Source organism: Myripristis murdjan, chromosome 20 (assembly GCF_902150065.1).
Source record: "Myripristis murdjan chromosome 20, fMyrMur1.1, whole genome shotgun sequence".
Lineage (NCBI taxonomy): Eukaryota > Metazoa > Chordata > Actinopteri > Holocentriformes > Holocentridae > Myripristis > Myripristis murdjan.
Window position 1 is genome coordinate 14,666,721 of NC_043999.1, and position 20,611 is coordinate 14,687,331.

The 20,611-nt window shown below is 42.1% G+C and overlaps 1 protein-coding gene across 1 annotated transcript in view; it reads left to right on the top strand.

Annotated features, from left to right (window-relative positions):
• Window positions 1-19,892, top strand: part of c20h8orf34 (chromosome 20 C8orf34 homolog) — a 59,948-nt gene extending 40,056 nt beyond the window's left edge. The window contains exons 9-15 of the mRNA XM_030079416.1: window positions 1,429-1,514; window positions 1,672-1,745; window positions 9,347-9,473; window positions 13,115-13,605; window positions 16,214-16,310; window positions 18,557-18,595; window positions 19,433-19,892. Of these exons, the coding sequence (XP_029935276.1) occupies window positions 1,429-1,514; window positions 1,672-1,745; window positions 9,347-9,473; window positions 13,115-13,605; window positions 16,214-16,310; window positions 18,557-18,595; window positions 19,433-19,440 (922 nt within the window). The 3' untranslated portion in view covers window positions 19,441-19,892. The remainder of the gene's footprint in view (window positions 1-1,428; window positions 1,515-1,671; window positions 1,746-9,346; window positions 9,474-13,114; window positions 13,606-16,213; window positions 16,311-18,556; window positions 18,596-19,432) is intronic.
• The last annotated feature ends 719 nt before the right edge of the window (window positions 19,893-20,611 follow it).

A 20,611-nucleotide genomic window follows, 5' to 3' on the forward strand; every position in this document is an offset into this window, starting at 1 on the left:
CAAACGCATCCCAGATCCTAGTTGTAGTCCAGAGGAGCTGGTGGTACTTTTTTAGGAAATGGCTAGATCTCCACAAACCTCTGTGGGTCTTGTAGTTCTCATTAAATTAATTGTTTTCATATCTGGAATGTACTGAGGGAATGGTAGTCAGGACTTGTGGCTACGTGCCGCTTTCGTTCAGAGAATGGGAAAGGCTGGTGATAGTCTTCTCGGGGACATTTTAATGGCTTTATAAAGAGAGAAAGACAGAGATGGAAGGGGGGTCAGAAACAGAATATACTTTGAAAAGCTGTATTCTGTTTTTAGACTCATCGCAGAGGTAGAAATCAAGAGCCCTGCGGCTGTGGCGGAATGCAGCCGCACCATGAAAAAGCCTATGGATTGCTTTCTTTTGTCTTCAGCTAATGGTCGCACTGATGACATGGAAATAGCATGGAGCGAAAGAATTTTGAGCTAAAGTAGTGTGTAATTACATATAATATGCGGCATGATTTACAGTCGTTAAATATATGCTGTAGAAAAATAAATATGGTGCATTCATGGCGTACTGCAGTTGCTGTGTGTGAATTAGTTTGCAGAGGAGCAGAAATGCAGTGAAAAGCCACGTGTAACCTATTTATCTCTCAGTGGACCACAGGATGGAGGACAGATTGGTAGTTAGTGTTCCCACTAAAAACGCATTCCGATCGCTGTTTGTCTTTCACCCACAGTATACTTTCCTATCTCAGAGAACATTAAATCTTTTAGTACCTTAAGGAGACAGCCAAATCTCTGAGACCCACTCCCATTTCACTCCAAGCAGATAGCTTTGAAATGACTATAGGGGCTTGGAACATATTATGATAAAGAACAGTAACAATATGATTTAAGGGGAAATGGGAATATGCATTGGTTTTTCATTTTTCGCTTTTTCAGTAGGTGAGAGAGTAAGAGTAGAGTTGCAGCTGAAATGAAGGATCCACACAAAGTTTTTTTTTTTTTTTTTTTTTTTTAACCATGCACAGACCATATGTCTGTAAGTGTATTACTTTGGTTTCATATGAATGTAATACACTCAAGGAAGGCCCATTTCAGTTTTCATTTCAGAGGGATGAGAAGCTGCGATGAAAAGATAGGACCTCTGCCCATAAGCTGTCCCCTATGTTCTTCCTGTCTTGGTACCATCCCAGATGTTTGTGCCCCTATTGGCTGATGTAGAGATCATAAATCCGCTAAACACTTCCTCTTTGTCTCATCACCCTCAGCCTGATAGAGACGTACTGTCTTTTCATCATCTGACATTCTGTTTCCAAATATGCATTGCTGCGGCTTGGTGGAAAAACGACAGTTTCACAGATTATTTAAGCAGTCTCCGTTGCCAACAACACTGCTATGGTTATGCAGTTGCGTTGCTAACGTGCTGCGCCGTGTGTTATGTGTTGTCTCTAGGTTGCAGGGGGACAGTCTATCAGATACCAGAGCCGACGAGGAGCACAGGCCAAACATCGCGGAACAAGCCGTACCTGACATCTCCTGTGAGTTACACAACACAAACGCAAAACAAATTGTTAAGCTTTTTCTTTTTTGTGATCTCATTGTCTCCCTGTTTTCTCTCTCTCTCTCTCTCTCTCTCTCTCTCTCTCTCTCTCTCTGCGTGTGTGTGTGTGTTTTCATGTGTGGCGTCTGGAGCAGGTCCATTGCCCGGGGTGGACACCGTGGTGGGACGGGGGCAGGAATGCGAGTCCGTGTCTCAAGTGTCAGGCGCTGTAAGTGTTCTCCCTGCATCCATCGTCAAACAATTAAGATCACTTTACCCCCATCAATTACCGTGTCGCTCTCTCATCCACAGCCTCTATTGTCAGAGAGAGAGCTAAAAACACCTCAAGCATCTTGTTATTAGGACAAGACCCCAGCACAACTGATCCATCGTTATGGGGGCATTTCAGCTTACACAACAGTCAATAGTGCTGAACAAGTGATACCCCTCATTAGGGATCTCCCTATATCACTTTGCCGTCCTCTCAGGGCACTTGTGTGCAATCTGAAAAGGAGGGATGAAAGGAATATCTAGTGACACAATTAGAATTTAGAAGTTTGATACAATACAGCCAAAGAGCTACGGGTTTTAGGAGCACACACACTTTTGTTCTATGGGTGGATGGCGTGATAGCTTCACATGCAAAGGGGAAGGAATCCATAGAGGCCTAACTGTGGCGTACACCACAGACTCCGACACAGGCAGACAGTCACATGCTGTTAATAAAGCGGTGAGCCAAGACGCTGGTACCTTTGTATAATTACCCAAAACAGTCAATACCTTTTTATAATTACCCAAACTAAGTGTTGGGAAAGGCTTTTTACAGCTTTTTTAGGGAAAGAAAGGGGTTCGGAGCCGAGGCGTTTCTCCGTGTGCGTAGCAGATGCAGAGAGGCTCCAGACTAACTGGGAGCAGACTTTTAGAGCCTGTAGGACCCTATGGAATCAAAGGCTGCAGTCGGAAGTTGAACGCATCAAGCCAAGTACCCAAGCCACCATGTACAAATGAGAGAAACTGTATAGTATAAACTGTTCTCATAGTTTGACAAACTGGCCCTTTGAATCATATTTCATTTGAATTTTTCAAATGAAACATGGCTCAAACTGACTGTTTGAAGCCTGTATAAGGCATTGATGACATTAGACAGTGTCAGTTTAGATGCCAACATATAAACACTTCTTTCTCCGTGATTTGACCTGATTAATAGAGGCTCTAGCTAGATCCGATTTCCCTGTTTTATTTACCAGTGGCTTTCACAGCCACAGGGGCTCCCTAGTCTGTAGCAGCTTTTACTGCAGGCCCGAAGCACTCTATCTCTCCCCTGCATTACAGCGCCTTAGGTTGAGCCCTGTCTGGCACACTAAGGAGCAAGGTACTAATGTTTCCCATATGGAAACAGCAAGTGTGAACCTACTGTCACCTACTGTAGGTAGTGTGGTTGTTTTCTGTTTAATTGCTTATGTTTGGCCCCTCTTTGAAAGGCTAATGCAATTTGTTTCCTAATAGCTTGTTAGTTTAACTGGTCCTTCAGGGACTTTTGGAGCTAAGATGCTAAATGGCATGGAAAACAAAACGTAATGATTTTATGAGTTGAGTCACTTCTTTGAAAAAACAAAAAACAATGGCTGAAGTCATACAAAATGAGATGTAACTCAGCCTCTGTTATTACCATTCTTTTATTTATTTATATAATATATATATCAGTATCTATGTCTATAGATAGATAGATAGATAGAGATAGAGATAGAGATGTAGATATATCTGTACTTGCCACATCTTAACTTGTATTTAATAGTGAAAGAGAACATATTGTGTTCTTTGGAATGGCCAAACAAATGCAAGAATCAAACTGTAGGCTATTATTTATACTTATTGAGCTGGTAAATTGCTGATGTAGAAAATGATTTGTAGAACCTGCTCTAGGTTTGAAACAAAAAGTGAAAAGTTTGAGATTGTTCTTTATTAACAGGGCATTTCATAAGGTATGGTTGTCCAAAAGTGAAAGATGCCTTGCATTGCTTTGTGCAGTAAAAGTTTGGGGATGTTGGAAAGTAAACACTGTTAATGGTTATTATTAGTTCAACAAGCCCCCTGTGTCTGCCAGCTCCTTTAGGTGATAATTGCCCAATAAATACAGATACTTTCCTAAACCAATAGCCCAAGCAATTCCCCAAGAAATTCTTGCACAGTTTCCTTTGTAAGTGTTAAATGATATGTTTTAATCAAATTCTGCTAGCCCTTGTGTGGGTGTTACCGTCATAAAGTCTGTCAAGGGGAAACTGTTCATTTTTATGGTAGAAATATGATAATTAGAATGATGCAATGCCATATGTATGATACAAGGCAGTGCCGTTGTGATGGTTTATTTATATTTCCAAGGGAATTTGGCTGGCTTTCAGCAGATATACTGCATGGCAGGGGCCCTTTTATATTGGCACTCTCACTATGCACCCCACACCTCTACACTTACTCAAGCATGATTATCTTCAGAGAAAATCTCTATGATTTAGAGCAGAGGTACTGTAGCCCTAGAGCCATTTCACTCCAGCGAAGGTTTGTATCTTTAGGATTTCCAGACTTTTCATATTAGTGGTTTTCTTTAATGCGGTATCTGTGTGCTGAGCCCTCAGTTATTGACTTAATACAGTAAGTGACCCTGAAGAACGACTGGAAAGCTTATTCATTCTCAATATAAAATTATGTGTGTTTTACTTGATACAATGAGCTGTTTTGCCATACTCATTACCACTCACAGTCCCATTCATCAATCCATATATGCAGCCGTTTTCTATACTTATTCGTAATCAGGGTCATGAGGGGGCTGGAGTCTGTCCCAGTGTACTTTGGGTGGAGGTCAAGGAAACATCCTGGGCTGGTCAATCACAATCCCTACCATTTTAAATCTTTAAAAAAGTTATACACCATGGTAGTTTTACTTTGTCTAATCCTGTCTGATGTCCCTGGCAGGGTTTCTCTGTTCTCTACCAGTGCCTTGACAGTCTCTAGAGTGTACCACCTGCATTGAGAGAGCTGCACAGACACCTATGACTAAACAAGTGCATGAGCTCTTTTTAGGTACTCGGAAGGTATACATTGCTGGAGTGGCATGGGGCAACAGTAAAAATACAAAAGCTCACACGTCCAGTGTCAGTGCTATTTATGCCTCATTGGGGTTAATGCTATATGTCCATGCTCACGCACCCACAAACGCTGCCTATGCTGACAAACACACAGATCCCAGCTCTACTGAGGTGCTGCATCTTGAAAACTCAATAAGAAAGGGCGTCTAAGCACAACCTTGGCAGTGTTCCTCATTGCGTGGAACAGATCAGATCAGAGTGGTGTTACATGTAAAGCAACCATAAACAAAGAATCATAACTAATGTTCTTTTAAAGCAAAAGCTCATTGGAAAGCCTCAAACAAACACAGGGAAATCACCCTCCATGAACCCAATAAACCAAAAATTTGTGTTGTGGTGAAGTGATTTTGAGGGCACTGTTAAGTATAACAACTGCTCCATTTGAATTTGAAGGGGAAAAGGTCTTTTGGGCGCTTGTAAATTTGTGTAGAACTATGCTCACTCTCGCTCGATTGTTGATTCTGATTCTTTGAACTGAAGCCTGTGTTTACCTTTAAGATAATAATTCCAATCTATCTGCTATTCAACACCCATTTTTTTGCACGGCTGGCTATAAGACTATACAGTAACTGTTACTCCGTGAACTGTTTGCAAAACATTGGACTTGATTACTCTCTGATTGAACTTTCCGACTCCCTCCAAACATCTCTCTCATTTTCCCCTTGCTAGTTTTTCATCCTTTTTTGACATCAAAATGATGAGGTATTGCTGCTACGCTCAAAAGGTTTTCTGTTGTCGGTTGTTCTTTTGTGTACGAGGCATAGACAGTATGTCATCAGACCTGTCTTTGTACTGTCTCAGGAGGAAGACTTGAATCAGTCTAATTGTGTTATTGTCAATATCCTGTTTGCTTTTGTCTGTGCTGACTCAGTGTTGGGCCGAAGAGTCTGGGAGCCCCTCGTACAGGCCATAAAGTCCATTAGGTGATTCTGCCGTGAGCCAAGACAACAGGAACTCATTAAAAGTCGAGTGTTAACCTCGTATCCCGTATCCTCCCGTGGCTATGCTGGCAAGAAGGGGGTAAAACAGTTTAACTGGTCATTTGGAAAACATATCTCTTTATTTTTATTCTGTTGAATTTGTCATGGTTATCTACTGGGTAAATCCAATAGGAGACATGCCATTACTGTAATAGAGACTGAAACTGACCAGCTTTTATTTGCATCCACTTCAGAAATTACCAAAGCTGTTTTAATCCCAGAGCACAAGCATAGTGTGCATAACACTTGTCAAACATTGTAAGCAGTGTTTTCTGCCAACACACTGGAAAATATTTTAGACAACGGACTCATACCACGTGCCATCAAAAGAGATGATCCCCTCTGTGGCTGAAGGTGTGCTAAGCAGTGAAACCAGCTGCTGTAGTGTGCAGCTGGAATGAAAACGTGCATACACATGGTTCTCAGTGGCACATTACTCACAGAGCAATGCCTTGCAGAAAAGCAGAAGGAAGCCTCTGAGATGCGCAGGGAACCGGTTGTCACATGAATAGGAAATAACTCAGTTATTTGTTTTAACCAAAGTGCCAAATCACTCAAAGGCATGTAAAAAGGAGATACTTATTGAGCATCACATTCTCTCTCTCTTTCTGACCCCCCCCTTTTCTCATTCCATCCATCCACACATCATGACAGCAACCATTGAGAATCCTTTCAAATGGTTTTCAGGGCCTGGCCCAGGGCCTTGTGTGACCAAAGTAATAGCGTGCTGTATTGTGGTGTGTGTTACTTCCTTGTGCAAGGGTGGCCCCCCGGCTGTCATGGGCATATGGCAGGACAGGAGTCAAAGAACTTAAAGTGAACACAGAGATCACATCCCTCTGTAACAGCTGTGGCAGGAGTTGTGTAAAGCTAACCTTAGTGCAGGCAGATGCCACACACTTTTTCCCAATAGCATGTGCCAGGTGAAAGCCTAAAATAATAACTCTCCTCACCTGTGTGTGTATGTGTGTTTGTGTGCATCCTACAGCCCTAATAGTGCTTGTTGTGCACTGGGCAATGTTGAACCAAACCCCAGTGTGTGGTGGCTATTGCTGTTGACCACACACACATAGCTGCACACATGCATGCTGTAAAAAATTGAAGTTTGGACTCCCATCCTCTCTCTCTCTCTCTCCTTCTACTTCACTCTCAACGTGGATTCAATTTTCCAAGAAACGAGATCCATGTTTGTTAGTTGGGCAGAGGCATCACCAAAGGGTTTTTCCCTTTTTTCTTTTTTTTTTTTTCAGATGGTCTTTTGGTTTTGTCAAAGTGGGAGGGGGATTATACAACTTGGGTTTTGCGCCGCTGACATTAATATCCTCATAAGTCATTGCAAAATTATAACAGCTCTTTATTTCGGAGATGAAAAGGCCGTCTTTCTCGTCTCTTCCTCTGTGTAGATTAAAACACTCCATCCAAGCATCCCAAACAAAGGGAAAACAAACAGTGTGACTCATTTGGGTTCATGGCATACATCATTTCTGATAAGGACAATAACTGCTTCAAACCACAAGGCAGGGAAAATCTCTTTTCATCCATTCACTCTGTCTCTCCAGCGAGGCCGCATAATCAAGTGTAGTCCAATTTATCTTGTCATTGGTATGAGAGAGATGACGTGGTCTATGGACTTTTGCTCTTTTGTACAGTATTTTAAAATTTTATAGACATACACCATTACAAAGTATAAAAAAACGTTTTCATTGTAAGCTATTACAAAGTTTTGTTCGTGAAGTGTTCCCATTCATTTCGTCAAGAACTGGAAAAATCAATTCTGCCTATGACACTGAATGTGAACTGCACCAACCTCTTAAGCACATGAGCATATTTGCCATATGTTCCCCATTTAGGACCATGGGACCTTAAATAGACATGTAAATCCCAAATGCACCAAGCATTGTAGAGTCTTGATAGTATTGATCCGAATGACCTTAAAGCCAAAACCAATTCTAGTAGTCTGCACCCCTCCTCTGAGACGCTTGAGGAAAACCAGTCCAGTGTTGTCCTCCTAATCAAAAGCAACCGTTTCTTTTGCAACATTCATATTTTGACTCTAATGTCTGTTTGTTTTTGGATGTTATCAGGAGAGGTGGATTGCTTGCAGACTCTGTATATCCTGTCTGTGTGTCTGGCCACAGGAGTGTATCACCAAGGGCCCTTTGCCTCCAGTCTGGAGTTTCTAGGATATATGGTCCTGATTACAGTGCACTCTGTTCTCTGGGCAGAGGAGTTAGAGAGCTGGAGCAGTGCAGATGGTTCACTGTAGACCTTGCAGATAAGAAAAAGTCCATACGGACCAGGCTAGCTTTCTGTGAATGTATATTTTTTTTGCATATTTGACTTATAATACACAGGTGAATCCTTCATATTCTAGAGGAACTGTAGCTGTGAGCCCTTGTAAAGGAATGACGAAGATTATGGGAATGCTTTTGGGAAACTTACCCTAAAGATCATGTTAGTGGCTTTGTTTGAGCCAAGAAGACAAGATGATGTCATGCTGCTGTATTGCTGTATTGCGGGGATACCACCATAGAGAAAGACATAAAGTTGGGGAAGGGGGAACGGGCAGCATCAGTTGTAAAGTTTTACCCCCCTCGCTGCTTGTGGAGGGCTGTAATTAAGAATGGGTTGCGGTGTTGTGGCCGTACTGTCACAAAGCGCCTAATGTTGCTGAGACCAAGTCGACAGACCCTGGGAATCAAATTCACACCATTTATCTGTGGGTAGCCGGTTCGCTTGTTTTTCACCATACTTCTTTGTTGCAAACATGTTTTTCACAATTCGAATCCCAGATCTCTAGAAATTAGTGGATTCAGACTTGTGTATCCCTTGCTTGTCTTTAAATGTTGGAAGACTGTGCACCCATTGTCACATCTCAGCTTTAGCCTGCGTCGGCACTTTATCATGTCAAGTCAGCCTTTCTGTCAGTGGGTGCTAAGCATGTAAAGTGAGGTAACTGTTGGCATCAGGGGCACCGTAACTTGTAAAGTGTAAAAGCAACATTACATGAGGTGGGATTATGGCAGGCAGTTTTTATTTCTCACCTGTACTGGAGGCTTATGCACATTTGATCCAGTGGCTTAACAGATCATCTGGCCACTTGTGTCGCATCACAGGGATAAAGAGGGGGGATTAGGCACTCTGCCATTACAGTACTTAATGACTCCGGTCCTTTTTAAATGTGTCCCTTTCCAAATATTAAACTAGGCCAGGAATAGGTACAGCAACATTGTCCAGGGTAGCAACCACTAGAATCCCTTGTCTTTTCATTGGCACATGATCGGCCTTATGTATGTATCATAACAATATAGGCGGCCTACGTGAGTTTATGAAACTCTCCAAGTCGGCTGATTTATTGTTCGTTAACTGCTGGTAGAGGATTTGCTGCTGTCAGGCTCTGTGCCAGCAGAGTAGTTTGCAGAGCTCCTATAGATTTATTGATAGTCTTGCAAAAATGTCCTCCACCACTACTGACAGTCTAGTGCCCCGCATTCACTAAACACAGTGCACGCCATGCCGCACGCTTTCATCTACACTTGCTGTGGTTTCTAATGTTTTTCTAAAGCCCATAAAAATAATAATTGCCTCTTTTTTCCCAACAGATATGGCTCAGATATTTTCAGCAATAGCTGGAAATTATATAAAGGATTAACTGACGGGTCTTTCTTCTAATGTGACTTTCTCTTTTTTTCTTTCTTCTTGCTAACTAGCGTCAGCCTGTCTGGGAGACTGATCTGAAGGCTGTGAGAGGAGGGAGCTCCATTGGGCAGACAGGCCTGCTACTGGGCGACTCGCTCTTTTCTAAAGAGCTGGAGAACATGGGCAAACACCTTGCTGGTAGGCAGTGCTCTGTCAGAGTGCGTTTCATGTGTGTGTGTCTGTGCGCGTGTGCATGTGTATTGTATTGGTGGCTTTAATGATGAATAGTGAGGTAAACCCAGATTAAAAGCCTACTTTGGAATACAAAACATAGTCCACACACACACGCACACGCACACACACACACACACACACACACACACACACACACACACACACACACACACACACTTTGAACTACAGAGACTTATAAAATAGAGAGGGGTTTGAGACATAGATGTTGGGGGGGGTTAGGGTTGGGGGGTGTGAATAGTTACTCTTTTAAGCCACAGGAGTTTCTTCATTAATTAAAAACTGATCCTATTGCTAAAATGTGTCAGGACTAAATAAAAGCACTAATTAAAATAATTACCATTTGCCAGGAATTCATCTAATAATTCCATCTTTGACATCTTCAATTGATCTAATAACACCAGCTATGCTGAGTCATTTGTGAGTGTGTGAACTCTTGATGATGGAAACCAATTTTGCACGACACGCTGGGATTTGTGTGACATTTTGGAGCCACTATTTCTAAGTGTTTAAAGTCTCCTCTCTTTGATATATGTGACGTCTGGGTGACTCATACCCTGTCTTTATTGTCATGATGATCAAGTATGCGTTTTTTTCTGAGCAAGATGAAAGCTTGGGGCGGAGACCAAAGGGAATGTCGCCATTCCCTGTCATGTGTCACCCACTTGTTTGTTTATGCATGTCCTCCATTCTTTCAGACTGCACCATTGTGTGTAAAGGCCTCAAACATGCCTTCACATTCCAGACTTATGTGAAGCATATTGGCCCCACTTAGTGAACCCATTAATGTCACCTAACAGCGATCCCAGCTGCTAAGGTCTTCTCAGCTCATCTGCACATTGGCACACTGAATACTTTGGCTTAGGAGCCACTAAAGGAGGACTGTGTGTGTTAACAACACGCTCACTTTTGGCCCAGCGGTCCTCAGATGGCATTGATTTCTAGTTGTTTTACGCCGAGTTACTGAATATTCAGGCAGAGGGCTCCCGCCAGGCGGTTAAATGAGGCTGTTGAACAAGCTAATTTGGCTCTTTCATGCCTTTATTAGCTGCTAATACTTTCCATGTTGAGAGCCAGGACCTCTCTTTTCATCTCATCTTCTTACCCCAATTATGTGGCTCGGCAATTTCTCTTTGTCTTCCTTTTTGATAGAACCAAGTTACATTATATGTAATATACATACTATAGAAGTCGCTGGTATTTTGTTACTAAAAGATGATATGAAGTACAGTTTAATTGAAATGTGGTTGCACAAAGACAAATGAGTCTTTTGGCAAAATAAGTTTAACCTTGTTGAGACTGTTTAATTCATAGCTAGGCTGCTCTTAGTTTTGCTTTATTTATCTCTGATCACAGAACTACTATTTTAAGTTGGTCAGGCGATGTATTTTATTTTTGTGGGACTCCAGATGTAATCCAGACAAGAGATGAGTCGTTAGCAATTTCATTTATTTTCAAAGCATGGCCCCAATAAAGATTGCATGAGTTCTGAATGGTTGTATAGCGTGCTGTGGCCCTGTACTCTCTCACCAAGTGCAATTGCTGCTTGATCAAAGACTGTATAATAGATTAGATCTGTTTCTCTTTCTCCTTCTTCTCTCTTTCTCATTTTCTCTCCCCTCTCTCTTTCTTCCTGTTCTTACTGCTGAAAGATTGCACCAAAACTTATCAATGTTTCATACCATATGGATTTTGATGCAATGTCTTTGATTTTCAAAGGCTGTCATTTCGTATCAATGTCTGTAAGATGGCCTACAGTAATTTCTGTGTTGAACACAGACAACTGCACAGAAATTCCTCAATACAGCTGGTTGTTATAGGCTCCTCACTAATGCAAGGAAGTTGGGGGGAGCGAATCGTTTACAATAAAATCATGACTGGAACAACCATTTATGGAAAGGGGAATGGTTTTCAAACAAAAATGTGGTGTTTATCATTACATTGGTAAACTCCAAGATTAAAATATCAACTTTATGGGAACAGATTATTAATCAGTACGTCCTGTTTACGATGTAATAAAAACACCCATGTGATTGTCATGGTCGGGTTGGTGTGGGTGGTTAAGGGCTTTAACTGGGAAATCTTCAAAAACGGAAACTCAGTTTACAACCAGCATCCTTGCTGTGTATAGTTTGTTTTTTTCTCAACTCACACAGCGGAAGTGAGGTTTTGGTCACCATCTAGCCTTGTTTACAACCTAGCAACCCCAAAACAATGCATTCATACAGTTTGTAATGTTCCATACTGCAATCCTGCCACAAACTGACGTCATGATGTGTCCTAAACACCCCACGGAGTTAATTTTCTCCCAGCCTTCAGTCACATTCAGACCAAGAAAGGCCAAACTGTAACCGGTGTCTTTATTTCCCCTGCTCTGTTGATATAGAGAAGTAACACATGTAGAGTGCATTAAGGTTAAAACAACACAGACACAATGTCATGCAGTACACATGCAGGTCATTGAACACATGAGTAAGGCACTATGCTGTGTGTGCTCTGCGTTGTATCTCACTGTAAAGGTTTACCTCCCCTCCAATCAGAGCTAATTAAGCATGGAAACGGCAATCTAATTATACATGTCAAAGAATTAAACGTATTGGGTCCCCGCAGGACAGTATGCAAAACGATCTGGAATAGTTTTCAAGCAAACTCAATCATATCCCAAAAGCTGCATTCAGAATAGCATTGCAAAAGTTTTCTGCTTTGCATATTTAATGAATAATGATCTGTAGAGACACACATGTGTTTCACATTTTTGTGTGGAAAAATTTTGTTTGTTTTGGAGGAAGCGCCATTCGCTCCAAAACAAGGAAGTCAAGGTTTGTGAAATACTTGTCATGCTTCTATTTGTTATTTATTTCCACGTCACACATACACAGTTGTCCAGGAATAGTCACTTCTGGTGAGTCATGTCTGAGATAATCCTTCTCAAATGATAATTCTTGGGCTGGTTTATTGAATCCTGATTGCCAAGATCTTAAAAAAAAGGATAAAAACATGGAAAAAGTGACCCAGATGTTGATCACAGGAGTTGGCTGCGTCACTTCTCTTTTAAACAGGAATGCTTTTGAGACTACCAATGAAGCAAACAAATGTGTTTTTCTCAGGAATGGCTAAAAAAAAAAAAAGTACCAGGCTGTGCTAATATCAACTTGGAACCATTTCTGACAGAGGAAGCAGGATTCACCACAATTTACAGGGTCTATAAATATTGTCATCATTGCCCAGAAGAAGGATTAAATAAAAACTGTCTCACCCACTTAAGTCTTCAGTGAAGTCTGTGAATCATCTGTCTTAAAGGATGTATACTAACTTCAGAGCAGAGCCTGTGTAATGTCTCAGACAAAGAATAACCCCGACTTTAACTTTCAGCCCAGCTCTAGGATCAAAAGTTGTCAGGAATCCTATTGTAGAAATAGTGGCATGCAGAAGTTAAAATTCAATTTGAACATTCTCCTTGAGTATGTGATAAAGATTAGAGAAAGAAACAATATTAACTCACTCTTTTGGACACTGCATCTGACAGTTAAGCTCTAGGAGCTGAATGTTGACTTGTTGTTTCCCCTCTGTGCCTTTTTCCCCTCCAGAGGTTGAGAAGGACCTGGCCAAGCTGGCAGAAGCAGGCAAAATGACCAGTAGGAGCCCCAACAATCCCCACAGTAGCCTGCTCCTCACCCCTCTGTTCCACAGGACGCTACCCAACACGCTGCCTCTCCCCAGCCAGGTGTCCAGGCCTCAGTCTCCAGCCAGCAGCCTCTCAGCCAAGCCCAGCACCGTAGGCCTCCCCTTGCTCAGCCCCAAGCCTACGTCCCTGGTCATGGGTCGGACTCAATCTCCTAGCAACCCCAGTAGCAGGACTCAAACCCCCAGAACCCCCAGCAGGCCTCTGACCCCCAATAGCTTATTGACACGCTCTGCCATGAACCCTGGATCTCATAAGGAGGTGACCTTCAGGAGGTCGCGGAGCCGCCCAGTGACGCCCACAAGTCAGCCCACTCGTCCCCGACCGTTGCTCACCCCTCCTGGGCTAAGTACCACAGATAGCCTGGGTGCTAGCCTACGGGCCTACCTATCTGAGGTAAGACCCTAAAATGAGGACATGTCCACACAAAGCCAGGTAAATCTGAAAGCCCTGTTTTGATGTTCCATTCACACTAAACCACAGTAGTGTTGTCACAGACCCATTTTCAAAAGCTTGTCCACACTGAAACACTCCAAAACCTTATAATTCTCTTGTTCTGCATGCACATGGTCTGCACATGCTCAGTACTAGACACATAACAATCCTGTATCACATTTTCAAAAAGCTCAAAAGCCTACCCCATACCAGACTGGTGTTTTAAAATGCCTACAGTTTGGAGAGCGTTTTTTGCAAGGGGGAAGCACCGGTTTCGTGCGGACAAAACAGGCCAAAATGAAGAAAGAAAGATGTAGTTTCAATTTTACCCAGCTTAGTGTGGCCATAGTCTCAGAGATCCTCTTAACACTTGGTATTAGCATCTTAAGTGATCACAAGTGGACAGCTAAGAGAGATCACTCTTCACACCTGGCATTATCATGTATTTCAAATACGTCTCCAGTTACCGCTTGTGATCAGATTTGCGATGGACCTTAGACCCTTCAGAATAAGGCTACCTCTTTCCTTTGTTCCTTACTTTGATTCCTCTGTACATTACTCCAACTCCCTCTTGGTTCTTCTCTCTCCTTACTTACTGTATGTCATCCTGTCACTATCTTACCAAAATTTCCTGACCATTCTATGCTTTATCTTTTGCCAGTTCACAAAACGGTTGTGCCCAGCCAATCTATTATTTGGATTAGATGATGAAGACACCACGATCTCACCACTGAAAAAATACAAACTTCATCCAAACTTGTATTTCACCACCAACAGTTTGCTCTATCCAATGCTGTTCCCCTCGAAGTATCAGATGTTGTCAGGGAAGCTTCGGTACACATAAGCATTCACACTACAAATACAGTGTGGCTCAGTGCGTCCCTTATTGTATGTGATGGTCGTTTCAGTAATTGGATCACAATGCGTCTCCAAAACACAGTGCACCCCATTCATTAGCTCTGTCCACCTCTGAGACGGATGTTAAAACCTGGAGTAAACAGGGTCAAAAACTTACCTTCCTTGTCCAAAACTCCTAAACCACTCACTGTCCGGCAGCCTTTAGTTTATCTTTTTGGTTTGTTCTAAGAATTATCTTGTTATGAAATAGAATAGCTAGTCAAAGTAGAGGCACAGTGTGTAAAACGCGAGGTAAAATAGTCATAAACTTTGGGTCATGTGCTTGAAAATCACCGCAAATTTATTGTAATGTCTCAGTTTGGTAAGAGTGAAATTATGTGGCGAGTGTCAAATAGGCTGAACGCCCAAGTAAAGTTGGCCGTGGAACATGAGAGTCTCGACGTACAGTGACTGAAAGTGAGAGTGCAAGCACACGCAGTCACACACACACACACACACACGCACATACACACATTCATGCATCGTGTGGGGTTTAGGGGAGAGTAGTGGGGGTCCATGCAGTAGGATGGCATTTCACTGTGGAAAATGTGTCTGGCTTAAAAGGCAAATTTTCAATCGGATTTCTCTCGCAACCTCCTTTCATGGTCTGCTTCACGGCAGCGCTGTTAAATATGAAACCATTTTTTGAGGGCTTTATTAATGGTGGGCCGGAATTTTGCAATCCTTCTCTATTCTTTTGACAGCTACGTTGGTTGACGCCTAGCGGGATTATCAAAAACACCAGAGAACCAGCTCAGTTTTTATTGAGGCCACCTGGTCCCATGTACAAGGACTGACGCCACTAAAGGAGGCCTGGTTAAACCGTGAGGGAAGCCATTAGAAGTGCTGGATGTACAGGAAAGAAGAGATGTAACGACGGGTGTTCTTCCTCTTCCTTTTCCTGTGTAGTTACTCATCCCTGAGCTGCTCAATGGTTTCCCCCTCTTTCAGAGAACTGGAGGCTCCATCACTCTTTAGCTCTGAAAAATAAGAATACATAAAAGCGTTTTGCAGAGAGCAAGGGGCAATTTATTTATTAAAGGTTTGCCCTGAGGACTGCACTCAGAGGTGTACTCGATATGAAAGAAAATAAAACCAGCTGGTGCGCTATCGGGTCTTACATGCATGTGTGCCAGTACTCTACGTTTTTGGTTTTGTGCAGTTCACTTTTTTGACCAGGTGCTCTTTTCCACGGGGTCATTGCAGCTCTTCATGTAATACCATTAGAGGATTTAACAGGAGTAAGAGAGAATGTCTCTGTTTAGCCGCCAAGACATTTTGAAATTAGTTTAGATTTGATTTTCTGTTTGGACATTCCAGAATCTAAAGTTGCTAAATGACATCTTGCAGCTGGACTGAATACATATTTCCAGATGTTTTTCCTTTCATTCTCTATAAGCCCTGGAAGAGGACATGTATATATATCTCCACAGTAGATGGAGGAACAAATGGATAAGTAAACAGACAGACTGATTGAGACCAATTGTACTTCCATCTCTCTTTTCCTCTTTCTGTCATTCACAGAGTATACATTAACCCAGCAACCTCTCTTCTCTTCTCTTCTCTTCTCTTCTCTTCTCTTCTCTTCTCTTCTCTTCTCTTCTCTTCTCTTCTCTTCTCTTCTCTTCTCTTCTCTTCTCTTCTCCTCTCTTCTCTTCTCTTCCCTTCTCAGGATGAGTTTTACCAGCAGTTACAGGCCATCAGACAGCCCTGGCACATCCCTAGTGACACAGAAAGCGACATCCTGGAGCCTCCTGAGCAGGACAAGAGTGAGCGACCTCTCTCACCCTTTCTTCTGCTTTTTCTTCCTCCTCTCTTCTCAATCATCCCTTTTCTTAGTTTCTTAACTCTCGTTTTTTGAAAGAGCAAAAGTTCACAGTTCAGCTTATTCTCAAAGCCTTTCATTTGACTCCACAGTTCCCAAGTCTGATAAATTGCCCCTCTAATGCCTTTAACTTCCCACAGTCATTTTCTCAGTAAGTTGTGTAAGTTCATTTCATTAACGTCACTTCTCCAATGTGAGTGACTAATGCGTACAAATGGCAATAGATCTATTAAAAAAGTACAGATTCATGCGCAGCTATTCCCTGCAAAACGCTGAGACGGAGCACAAGGGGAGAGGCATGAAATTTTCCGTATTCCACAGTTGGGTGATATCCTCTGAGGTTCAGAGGTGGAATATGGTGTTGTCTAAGATTTCCTTTCCTGGCGTTATTTAAGAGATTCATCTCCATTAAGATCTAGTCGATAGACATGAACGACTCTTGGTTGAAAGTCATAAATCCAATCATAATAATGGTCTGGCCAGGGTACAGTACAGCACATTGCGCTGGCTTTGAACATGACAGAATTAGATCAGACCTCCTTGAAGGTTCCAGTCCATAAATCACATGAACGTATTTAGTAGTATGGGCTGATAGTGAGGTTTGCCAAGGTGAAGCAAGGAGTAGTCTACTCACTGAGGACAACTAACAAACTGTCAAGCTCATGCTCTCTTAACATTTATGGTGAGATATTTGCATCTCTCTCATCCTCAAAGATCAGTTTCTAGGCACTAATGTTATTGCTGGAATAAATGAAATCAAAGTTTCATAAAGATTACCTAATCTGCAGTTAATTTTTGAATCCACCCAAAAACTGCCATGAAGTCAGGAATGAATGTAGCCCCATTTTCTCAGTAAACAAAAATCGAGCATCAGCTGCTCAAACAGAAAATCAAGTGCGTGTGGGAATCGGAGGGACAGTTTTTATAGACCTCATGGCGCAAGAATTCCAGTCAAACAAAACAGTAAGCAGACAAAAAAGGTTGTCAAGTGGAAATATAACCATACGTGACAAGTCCCTCTTGAGAGTAGTTGTTTTGCCAAATGAATATCTTGCAAAATGAATGGATATAGTTTCCTAATAGCCCCCGGGGGCCTCTGTTAGGCCTTGGCAATGGCAATGACGTGTTGAGAAAGGATATGAGCCACACAGTGGATTAGAGGTGGCTGGGACACAGAGAGAGAGACTGACAGAGAAAAGGAGACCCAGCAGCCTCAAGACGTGACAAAGCACTTTTTGGCGTGAGAGAGGGCCCATAGTGTGGTTGACTTACACTGGTTTGAGTGTGTGTGGGTGCTTGCGTGCATGTAATTGTATTTATGTGTGCACGGATCAGGGTAAGGATGTTTTTTTGCCTCCTTTATCTGATTAGTAGGGGCATTTTGGGTAAGTAGTGTTTTTAAATTGTGAAATAATACAGTTACATTGCAAATAAACAATCTATTCCTAACAATAAAATTTGTTTTAGCATAAGTCACAACTTACCAGCGTATAAACAGAGTAAAAGTAGACATCTTCTGCTACCTCAGGCTGCTTACATGGATGTTTTGCCAACAAAATCACTCTATTTTCCTTCCATTTTTAGCCCAACAAATTTGTGAACAGGGAAAATGGAAAAAGAGTACCTCTGTTTATTTTTTGAACTTATGGACCTCGGTTCATACATTTGTGCATGTGGTGTGCTGTGCAAGTGTGTGTGTGTGTGTGTGCGCAGCTGTATGTGTGTATGCTAGAATATGGGGTTCCCTTCATTAGAGCAGTGACACCCCCTTTCCCAGCTCCATGCCTGTGCATGTGTCTGAGCCAGTGCCAAGTCCATGGTGAGAGTTAAATAATGGAAAAAATCCATAGCTATTTCCTGTTATTCGACAAACTTCCACAAAGGGATAACCACAGATACCGCAACAGAGATGAAAAGAAAGCTGTCTTTTTCCTCATTCCTAAAAACTTTGTCAGTCATATCTGTCACTAACTCACTCAACCCATTATTGAATTAAACACAGAAAGGTACAGTCTAATTAAATCAGTACATCACATTATATACCTGTCAGAATTACATATGTATAGTGTTCATTGGTAATAGGTATGATTCATATTGAGGGATATGCACAATATTGTCAAAATTCTTATTTCATCATGCTTAGTAATATTGCAAATGAATTTGACTGACAGGGGTTTCATTTTTCCACAGGTGGATCACGAGATGCCAACAAGAGATCTGTGTTTTCAGGTGAGAATCGGAACAGCTAACAATCTCTCACGCTGAAACCAAGAGAGATACAGTAGACTGTGATGTGCTGTATCATCTGCGTCACCAGCAACCACCAGTTCATGTATTATTCTCACTGGTGTGTGTGGCTTTCTTACCATAAGCAAATGGCTTATTTTGAGAGAGCCTCAATGTCTGTCAATGACCTCATTTGTAGAGCCACAGCATGTTGCCCAAATTAGAAGCCTCCACCTTCATTTATGGTCCATTCAATTACGTTCATGGGCTAAATGGAGGGCATAGAGGCTCTGAAATGTGATTGGTGGAAAGCGGCCTTGTGGGGAGGGAGGAACAGTGTTGCCCAGTTCCATTAAGTCACTTAGGTTCTGGGTTTACATGCAGCAGACAGCGTCAACTCTCAGCGTCAACATTTGGGAGAAGGAGAAAGTCTGTCTGGTTTGAGGTTGTCTGCGGTTCTCCTTCTTGTGGCTCTGGAGGTGCCCACAGTTCCCAGTGTCAGTGTGCCAGTCTGGAGCGAGATCTGAGAGCACGCTGCTGCTGCTTGGCTATCAGCGAGGCCAGAATGCTGCCATGGCAACCAAACCCAAAGCTGGCTGCTGAAGTCACCCCCAATCACTTTGTCTCCCAGAATTCATATCATGAAATATGGCCCTTGGAACCTCCTTCGGGCAGCACCAGGCCTCATTTTCCACCTCATGTTTATCTATGACATGTTCAAATATTAAATGTCTGTTTTATAGTAATTGCCCCAGTTATTATTATTATTAGCGGCTGAATGTGTCTGATTCTGGTTTCTAGGAGACTAATGTTTTTTTCTTTGCGCTTAATTTCTTACAGGCCTATAGTGATGAAGACCAGAGACATTGATCCAATCAAACAATTATGCAAACCACTGGACATTTTGAATATGTGTACAGAGACAATTATTTTTATACTTCATAGGAATAAAAAAAGAGATTGTATACTTTTTTCACAGATGCTGATATTTCATAGAAAATGTACTGTAACTATATGATATAATGTGGAAATATTACTTCGGAGTATGGAATATAACAATTATTTTTGGTTGCTCTCTAGCATGCAATTGAACCTCCGTGTGGAGTGAAGAAAAAAAGACGCATTTTGTTGTTGACAGACCCTATTTCTAGGCCTAGTGCATATTGACATTGTGAGGGCAGCACACCTCTGTTTAGAAGCAGTCTCTCGACATGCACTGTCCAGACGCCGTGTCTTTGAAGTAGCAAATAACAGTTGTGGAGGGAATACAAAGAAATGCTGTAATACTAATTAAAATGATTTAGTGCACAAGTCCTCATTACTTCTGTTTTTATTTTATCTCTATGGTATCTTACTTTTCTATATGCTTCCTTTTGTAGGTATAACTTTTATTTTGACACGCAAACACTTACAATGGAGCCTGTAATTCAAAGCTAAGTCAACTGTTTCTGGGCCAATTAATAAAACACATTGATGTCATGTTTTAATGACTTAAACTTTAACACGGCATCGGTTACATCCATCGCTCCTCTGACACATAATCTATCTTTACTTTGTATTTCACACACTTACTGTGGTGCTGACACACACACACACACACACACACACACACACATACTCACACACAAAAATATAGCAGAAATCTGTTTCTGACCAAGGCTCCATTTCTGCCGTGTGTTTGCCTGGGCATGTGTTGGTTAAACTGTGGTTGTCTGAGTGTCATATAAGACACGTCACTTCTAGGTTCTGAAGACGCACACACACACACACACACACACACCCCGTGGACACACCCTCCTGCCCGACACAGTCTGATCCTTCTATTCAAACCCTACAGACTTGTGGTATGGTGTACCAAGCCTTGCCAGCTTTCGAGTCTGTCTCTGCAAAACGGGATGTGGTTGAGGGAGGACTCCGAGCTCCAGCACTGAGTGATTCCTGTAAAAAGGATGTGTCAGAACACTAATCACTTAAAACCCCGGCTTACAAACTATGGCATGTGGATTAATACCCCAGGTA